We start from the raw sequence: 7,989 nt of genomic DNA, 5'->3' as shown, positions 1-7,989 counted from the left end.
TTACGAGATTATTATAGGTCAGGCTCTCTACCGCCGGATCTTGCAGCACCTGCGCGGCGACCTGTTGTTGCAACACCGCCATTGTTGACAACGAACGACACGACTGCGGCGCTTCGAGCGTGCCCTGGATCAGGCCGTTGTCCTGAATCGGGAAGAAGCCTTGGGGATGAACAGGTAGAGCAGCACGGTGACGGCCAGGGTGCTCAACGCCACGCACAGCGTCAGCCACTGGTGGGCGAGCACGACTTTCAGCCAGCGGCCGTAGCCGGCGATCACGCGTTCGAAGAAACGTTCCGAGGCAGCGGAGAAACGGTTCTGCTTGCGCAGCGACTCATGGCTCAACAGGCGGGCGCACATCATCGGCGGTCAGCGTCAGCGACACCACGGCGGAGATCAGAATCGCCACCGCCAGCGTCACGGCGAACTCGCGGAACAGGCGGCCGACGATGTCGCCCATGAACAGCAGCGGGATCAGCACCGCCCCAGCGAGAAGGTCAGCGAGATGATGGTGAAGCCGATTTCGCCGGCCCCTTTCAGCGCGGCGTCGAGCGGTTTTTCGCCTTTCTCGATGTAGCGCGAGATGTTCTCGATCACCACGATGGCGTCGTCCACACGAAGCCGGTGGGCGAGTCAGCGCCATCAGCGTCAGGTTGTTGATGGAGAAACCGAGGAAGTACATGGCGGCGAAGGTGCCGACCCGACAGCGGCACCGCCACGCTGGGATAATGGTTGCCGGCACGTTGCGCAGGAACACGTAAATCACCATCACCACCAGCGCGATCGCCAGCAGCAGCTCGAACTGCACGTCGCTGACCGAGGCGCGAATGGTGGTGGTGCGGTCGGTCAGCACTTTGACGTCGACCGACTTGGGCAGGCTTTTAATCAGCGTCGGCAGCATTTCGCGAATGCTGTCGGCGGTGGTGATGACGTTGACGCCGGGTGGCGCTGAATGTTCAGCACGATCGCCGCTGCTTGTTGGCCAGGCCGCCAGCCGGGTGTTTTCCGCACCCTGTTCGACGGTGGCGATGTCCTGCAGGCGGATCGGCGCGCCGTTTTTGTAGGCGACGATCAGCCGCCGGTACTCATCGGCGGACTTCATCTGATCGTTGGCGGACAGGGTGACCGAGCGGGTCGGGCCGTCCAGGCTGCCTTTGGCGGAGTTGACGTTGGCGGCCGTGATGGCGGTGCGTACGGTTTCGCTGTCGAGGCCCGTTGGCCGCCATGGCCGGCGCGTTGAGCTTCACGCGTACCGCCGGGCGCTGGCCGCCGGAAGGGTGACCAGGCCGACGCCGGTCACTGGGAAATTTTTTGCGCCACGCGAGTTTCCACCATGTCTTCCACCTGCGTCATCGGCATGGCGGTGGAGGTCACGGCCAGCGTCAGGATCGGCGGATCGGCGGGGTTAACCTTGCTGTAGATCGGCGGGTAGGGCAGATCGGTCGGCAGCAGGTTGGTGGCGGAGTTGATCGCCGCCTGCACCTCCTGCTCGGCAATATCCAGCGACAGCGCCAGCTGGAACTGTAGGGTGATCACCGAGGCGCCGCCGGAGTTCTGTGACAGCATCTGTTTGAGGCCGGACATCTGGCCGAACTGGCGCTCCAGCGGCGCGGTGATGGCAGAGGTCACCACGTCCGGGCTGGCGCCGGGGTACAGCGTCACCACCTGAATGGTCGGGTAGTCCACTTCCGGCAGGGCGGAAACCGGCAGCGCGCGGTAGCCGATGATCCCCGCCAGCAGGATCGCCACCATCAGCAGCGTGGTGGCGACCGGGCGCAGAATAAACAGGCGGGACGGGCCGCCGCCGGGGTTCGGCGTCATCACCTGCATCAGGCTTTCTCCCGCTTGGCGTGCGGTGCGGCGTTGCCGCCGCCGCTTTGGTTTGCGGCGTCACCACCTCAACCTTCATGCCCTCCGTCAGTTGGTCGATGCCGTCGGTCACCACGCGTTGCCCGGCGTTCAGGCCGCTGGCGATGACCACGTTTTGGCTGTCTTCAATGCCGACGTGACCAGGCGTTTGCTGACTTTATTCTCATCGTCCATCGTCCAGACGAAGTTGCCTTCGTTGCCCATCTGCACGGCGGCGGTCGGCACCACGATGGCGTTTTGCAACGTGGCGACTTTCAGCCGCGCATGACGAACTGATTGGGGAACAGCGCGTCGTCCTGGTTGGCGTACTGCGCCTTCAGCTTGATGGTGCCGGTGGTGGTGTCTATCTGGTTATCCAGGCTGAGCAGATTGCCCTGCGCCAACAGGGTCTTGTTGGTGCGCCCCCAGGCTTCGACGCTGACCGGGCCGGCCTTTTGCGCCTTCATGATGTCGCTGAGGGTGCTTTCCGGCAGCGTGAACACCACGTCGATCGGATGCGTTTGCGTGATCACCACGATGGCGGTGGAGCCGCTGGTGATGTAGTTGCCCATATCGACCTGTTTGAGGCCCACGCGGCCGGAGATCGGGGCGATGATTTTGCTGTAGGTCAGCTGTAGCTGAGCTGTCCACCGCGCCCTGATCGGCCTTGATGGACCCTTCGGTCTGCTGCACCAGCGAGGCCTGCGTGTCCAGCTCCTGGCGAGAGACCAGATTGGTTTTCACCAGTTGCTGGTAGCGGGCCAGATCGCGCCGGGCGTTGGCCAGCGTCGCCTGATCCTCGCCAGCTGCCCCTGAGCCTGGGTCAACTGGACCTGGAATGGCCGGGGATCGATTTCCGCCAGCAGATCGCCGGCTTTCACCTGCTGCCCTTCGGTGAAGTGCAACGTCATCAGTTGCCGTCGACCCGGCTGGTGACGGTAACGGTATTGGCGGCGGTGAGGTGCCCAGCCCAATCAGATAGCTCGGCACGGATTGCTGCGTGGCCGTGGCCACCTGAACCGGCGACAGATTGCCGCGGCGTTTGCCACCGGCGGCCGCTCCTTTGGCACCGCCGGCAGGGCGGGCAGCCGCTTGTGTTTCAGCGGCCGGCGGCGCGGCGTTGAAATGACGCCAAATCAGCACGGCGACAATGGCCACGATGGCGGCAACCAGCAGGCGCAGCATCAGGGAACGACGTTGGGGTTTGCATTCATGGCGGCGAAAATTCTCTCCAGAGGACAACCGTGCGGGCACGCATTGCCACAAAAGTGACACTCCTTACAGAATACTAGTTTAGCCAGCCAAAGCGGCATAAAAATGAAGGAAATAAGGAGGAACCGTCAGCATTTTCCGAATAAGTTAACGATTGTTGCCTACTCTGTTTATAAGCGTTGGGTTTTAACTTATAGCCAATGCGTTTAAACGACTTTCTGTATTTGGCGCTAATAATTAACGAGCGAATTATTTAACCCATGGAGCCTCTATCATGAGCAAAAAAACAACTGGGCCGTTCGGGCATTCAGGTGCCGGCGTTGACCTTCGGCGGCAACGTGTTCGGCTGGACGGCAGATCAAGCGACCTCTTTCAGCCTGTTGGATGCGCTGGTGGACATCAGCTAACTTTATCGACACACCCGACGTCTATTCCAGCTGGGCACCGGGCAATCGGGGCGGCGAATCGGAAACCGTCATCGGCGAATGGCTCAAGAAGAGCGGCAAGCGCGACCAGGTGATCATCGCCACCAAGGTGGGCAAACCGATGGGCGAAGGCAAACAGGGGCTATCGCCGCGCTATATTCAGCAGGCGGTGGAGGATTCGCTGCGCCGCCTGCAACCGATTATATCGATCTTTACCAATCGCACGACGATGACCGCGATACGCCGTTGGAAGAGACGCTGGCGGCGTTCGATGCGCTGATCAAGGCCGGCAAGGTGAGGGCGATTGGCGCCTCCAACTATCAGGCGGATCGCCTGGAAGAAGCGCTGCGGGTGAGCGAAAGCAACGGATTGGCGCGCTACGAAACCCTGCAGCCGGAATACAATCTGTATGCGCGCGAAGGGTATGAAGCCGAGCTGGAAGGCGTGGCGCAGCGCCATGGTCTCGGGGTGATCAACTTCTTCGCGCTGGCCAGCGGTTTCCTGACCGGCAAATACCGCAGCAAAGCGGATGAGGGCAAAAGCCAGCGCGGTGATCGCATCGTCGAACGCTACCTTAACCCGCGCGGCTTCCGCATTCTGGCGGCGCTGGATCAGGTGGCCGGCAAGCACGGCACCTCCCCGGCGCAGGTCTCGCTGGCCTGGCTGATTGCGCGCCCGAGCATCACCGCACCGATCGTCAGCGCCACCTCGTTGCCGCAGCTGGATGAGTTGGTCAGCGCCACGCGCCTGACGCTGGATGAGGACGACATCCAGGCGCTGAACCACGCCAGCGCCGGGTAAGGCGCATTACTCTTGATGAGGCGGGCGGCAGCCTGCCGTATTAATCGCCGCGGCGTTCGCGCCACGTTTGCCGGTTCAGCGGTACAAGACATGTTTTTGCAGCGGGTGCCCCGCCGGCAGGCGCGGGTGCAGGAAGGTTTCGCCGTCAAAGTGCATGCCGATGCGCTCCATCACCCGGCGCGACGGCTGGTTGTTTTCGGCGGTGAAGGACACCACTTCCGGCAAGTGCAGCTTGTCGAAGGCACACGCCAGCGCAGCGCGTGCCGCTTCAGCGGCGTAGCCGTTGCCCCAGTGGGCCGCCGCCAGCCGCCAACCGATCTCCACGCAGGGGGAGCAAGGCAGGTCGTCGCCCGGCCGCGCCAGCCCGACAAAACCGATAAAGGGCGCGCCGCCTTTCACTTCCACCGCCCATAGCCCCCAGCCATATTGCTTCATGAAGGCGCGGATGCGTTCGGCCTGCGCGTGGCTTTCTTCGGCCGTCATCGTCGCCGGGAAATAGCGCATCACCTGCGGATCGGCGTTAAGCGCGGCGAAGGCCGGCAGATCGTCGTCGCGCCAGGGCGCAGCCGCAGCCTGTCGCTGTCGAGGGTAAGGATGTGGACATGATGCCTAGCTCCAATGAGCAAGGGCGCGGCGAGCCGCGCCCTTGGGCCGTCAACGGAACAGCGTTTGCGCCCAGCGCGCCAGCCCGGCGGTGACCGAGCCGAAGTCGTTGCCGCCGACGATCGGAATGCCCGGCAGCTGCTGTTGCAGCGCGGCGCGCAGCAGCGGCGAACGCGCGCTGCCGCCGGTCAGGTAGATCACCTGCGGCGCGGTCTGGCTGCTGGCCAACGCGGCACTGACCTGCTCCTGGATGCGCATCAACGGCTGCGAGATGGCGTCGGCGAGCTGATCCTGCTGAGTTTTCCGCCAGATCGGCCTGCACGAAGCTGAGCGGCGCGCTGATAGCGGTTTGGCCGGACAGGGCTATCTTACTCTCTTCGGCCGCGCGCACCAGTCGGTAGCTCAGGCGCTGCTGGTACACTTTCAGCAGGCGTTTGACTTTTCCGGCTCCGCCGCGTCGAGGATCAGATCGCGCAGCACGCGGCCGTTGGCGGCGCTGTAGAGTCGTTTTGCGCCGGTACGTCGTTGGTCGCCACCGCGTTCCAGTAAGGCAGCGCCGGCAGGGCAATGCCTTTCCCGGTTTCGCGCCAGGCCGAACAGCGGCATCAGCTGTTTGAAGGCCAACATGATGTCCAGATCGTTACCGCCGGACCCGGCAGCCGCTGTGGCCCAGCAGGCTCTGCTGACGATCGGCGCGGTCGCGCCACTGCGGGCCCATCAGCAGCACCGAGCAGTCGGTAGTGCCGCCGCCGATGTCCACCACCAGCACGGTTTGCTCTTCGCTCAGCGTCGCCTCGAAGTCCAGCCCTGCCGCCACCGGCTCGAACTGGAATTCAATCTCTTTGAAACCGGCGCGTTCGGCGGCGCGCTGCAAAATGCCTGCGCCTGCCGGTTGGCCTCTTCGCCGCCGATGCCTGGAAGTTGATCGGTCGGCCGATCACCGCTTGATCGATACCGGCCTGCAGCACGTTTTCCGCCTGGCGTTTGATGTGGAACATCATGGCGCAGACCAGGTCTTCGAACAGGGCGATCTGCTGCGGTTCAGGCCGTTGGCGCCGAGGAAGGACTTCGGCGAGCGCACGAAGTACACCTCTCCGGATCTTCCATGTAGTGCGCCAGCGCCTGCAGGCCGAACAGCACGCTGTCGCCGCCGACCGGAATGTCTTCTTCGCGGTTGTAACTGATGGCGCGGCGCAGCAGCTGCTTGGTTTTCTTCGCTGCCGGTCGGTACCTGCCAGTGGCGGTGCAGGCACTCGCTCACCGCTTCGCGGGTCGGCGCGCACAGCATCGAAGGCAGATACGGCTCGTTGTTTTCCAGCGTCAGCAGCCGGGGCCGTGGTCGCGCATCACCGCGACGGAACAGTTGGCTGTCCATAGTCGAATCCATAAACATCTCTTTTTGTCCCTGCCAATGAAGGGGGGCGACTTTACCCGAGACGGGGCGGTGGGCAATGCGCTGATGCGCGAGTGTCGAAAAATTTAGCGGGGCGGCATCGGCATGCTTAACTTAATGTCCGAATTCCGCACGTCAGCGCGCCAGCCGAGCCCCTAATGCAGAAAAAACCGAACCCGAGCGTTGCCATGAATACCCAACAGCAAGCGTTGTACGACGCGCTGCGCGCGCGTGACCGCAAATTCGACGGCCGCTTTTTCGTCGGCGTCTCTTCCACCGGCATTTATTGCCGCCCGGTGTGCAGCGCCCGCACGCCGAAGCTGGAAAATTGCACCTTCTATCCGAGCGCGGCGGCGGCCGAGCTGGCGGGCTTTCGCCCCTGTCTTAAATGCCGGCCGGAACTGGCGCCGGTCTGGCGCTGATCGATCTGGGCAACCGCTATGCACAGGTGGCGGTGCAGCTCATCGAGCAGGGCTATCTGTCCGAACACAGCTGCGAAGCGCTGGCGGCGCGGCTCGGCATTTCCGATCGCCACCTGCGGCGTATCTTCGCCGAACAGTTTGGCGCTTCGCCGATCGATTACGCGCAGTCGCACCGGCTGCTGCAGGCCAAACGCTGTTGGCGGATACCGATCTGCCGCTCAGCGAAGTGGCATTCGCCGCCGGTTTCGGCAGCCTGCCTGCGGCGTTTCAACGAGCTGTTCAAGGCGCGCTATCGCTGATTCCGTCGGCGCTGCGCAGCGGCGGCGCGCGCGGTGAACGGGCCGCCGCCAGCGGCCTGGTGTTCCACCTGGGCTATCGGCCGCCTTATGACTGGGATCGCATGCTGAACTTCTTGCAGGCGCGCGCCGTGCAGGGCGTCGAGCGGGTCGAGGGCCGCCGCTATCTGCGTTCGATCTCAGTCAGCCAGGGCGGTACGGAGTATTGCGGCTGGCTCAGCGTGCAGCCGGAAGAAGCGCGCAACCGGTCAGGGTAGAGATCGCGCCGGCGCTCAGTTGGTGACGACGGAGGTGCTGCGCCGCATACGCTTGCTGTTCGATTTGGACGCCGCGCCGGATCGCATCAATGAGGCGCTGGGTTCGCTGGCGGGCCGATGCGCCGGGGCTGCGCTTGCCGGGTTGGCGTAAACAGCTTCGAGCAGGCGGCGCGTGCGGTGCTGGGGCAATTGGTCAGCGTGAAAATGGCGGCAACCTTCGCCGGGCGGATGGCCGAACGTTGGGGAGAACCGCTGGCGGCGCCGCACGAGGGCATCACCCACGTTTTCCTAGCGCCGACGGGTGGCGCAGCTGCAGCCCGAAGCACTGCGCCCGCTCGGGGTACAGCTGAAGCGCGCGGCGGCGCTGATCGAGATCGCCCGCGCGCTGGGCGAAGGACGCTGCAGCTCGATAACGTGCTGGATATCGAACAGGGCATCAAGGCGCTGACCGCGCTGCCGGGCATCGGCAACTGGACCGCCAGCTATATCGCGATGCGCGCCTGGTCTTGGCCGGACGTGTTCCTGGTCGGCGATACCTGATCAAACAGCGTTTCCCCGGCATGACGCCGCGCCAAGATCGAACGCTATGCCGAACGTTGGCGCCCGTGGCGATCTTACGCCACGTTGCACCTGTGGCACAACGGACGGTTGGGCGCCGGAAGGGGAGGAGTGAGGCGCATTCGGGCTAGCGGGGGGCGTCGATCAGCTGCAGCAGGCGGCTCATGCCTTCGCGCA

General features: G+C 63.9%; 4 protein-coding genes across 4 annotated transcripts; 2 read left to right on the top strand and 2 right to left on the bottom strand.

The window, feature by feature from the left end:
• Nucleotides 1–2,120: 2,120 nt before the first annotated feature.
• On the bottom strand, nt 2,121–3,030 carry LOC120353213 (multidrug resistance protein MdtA-like). The gene is made up of 2 exons (XM_039436043.1): nt 2,497–3,030; nt 2,121–2,423 (listed from the first exon to the last, which is right to left on the bottom strand). The coding sequence occupies exons 1-2, from the start codon at nt 3,028–3,030 to the stop codon at nt 2,121–2,123; spliced, it is 837 nt and encodes a 278-aa protein (XP_039291977.1).
• A 411-nt stretch (nt 3,031–3,441) lies between these two features.
• Nucleotides 3,442–4,283, top strand: LOC120353212 (1-deoxyxylulose-5-phosphate synthase YajO-like). Its single transcript, XM_039436042.1, has 2 exons — nt 3,442–3,613; nt 3,649–4,283. The coding sequence occupies exons 1-2, from the start codon at nt 3,442–3,444 to the stop codon at nt 4,281–4,283; spliced, it is 807 nt and encodes a 268-aa protein (XP_039291976.1).
• A 75-nt stretch (nt 4,284–4,358) lies between these two features.
• Nucleotides 4,359–4,766, bottom strand: LOC120353211 (acetyltransferase PA3944-like). The gene has a single exon (XM_039436041.1). It carries the CDS (start codon nt 4,764–4,766, stop codon nt 4,359–4,361), a length of 408 nt encoding a protein of 135 aa, XP_039291975.1.
• A 2,605-nt stretch (nt 4,767–7,371) lies between these two features.
• LOC120353210 (DNA-3-methyladenine glycosylase 2-like) lies at nt 7,372–7,794 on the top strand. The gene has a single exon (XM_039436040.1). It carries the CDS (start codon nt 7,372–7,374, stop codon nt 7,792–7,794), a length of 423 nt encoding a protein of 140 aa, XP_039291974.1.
• Nucleotides 7,795–7,989: the final 195 nt, after the last annotated feature.

The sequence above is a fragment of the Nilaparvata lugens genome, chromosome 10, assembly GCF_014356525.2.
Source record: "Nilaparvata lugens isolate BPH chromosome 10, ASM1435652v1, whole genome shotgun sequence".
Classification (NCBI taxonomy): Eukaryota; Metazoa; Arthropoda; class Insecta; order Hemiptera; family Delphacidae; genus Nilaparvata; species Nilaparvata lugens.
This window is presented reverse-complemented; position numbering and strand designations above follow the sequence as displayed.

Excerpts from the sequence above, each read along its gene's own strand:
- LOC120353213 (XM_039436043.1), bottom strand. The coding sequence starts at position 3,030 with ATGCTGCGCCTGCTGGTTGCCGCCATCGTGGCCATTGTCGCCGTGCTG. Across the intron at positions 2,424-2,496 it reads TCAAGGCCGATCAGGGCGCG|GTCGATATGGGCAACTACAT; the intron begins GTGGACAGCTCA and ends GGCCTCAAACAG.
- LOC120353211 (XM_039436041.1), bottom strand. The coding sequence starts at position 4,766 with ATGACGGCCGAAGAAAGCCACGCGCAGGCCGAACGCATCCGCGCCTTC.
- LOC120353210 (XM_039436040.1), top strand. The coding sequence starts at position 7,372 with ATGCGCCGGGGCTGCGCTTGCCGGGTTGGCGTAAACAGCTTCGAGCAG.
- LOC120353212 (XM_039436042.1), top strand. The coding sequence starts at position 3,442 with ATGCGCTGGTGGACATCAGCTAACTTTATCGACACACCCGACGTCTAT. Across the intron at positions 3,614-3,648 it reads GGGCAAACCGATGGGCGAAG|GCGGTGGAGGATTCGCTGCG; the intron begins GCAAACAGGGGC and ends TATATTCAGCAG.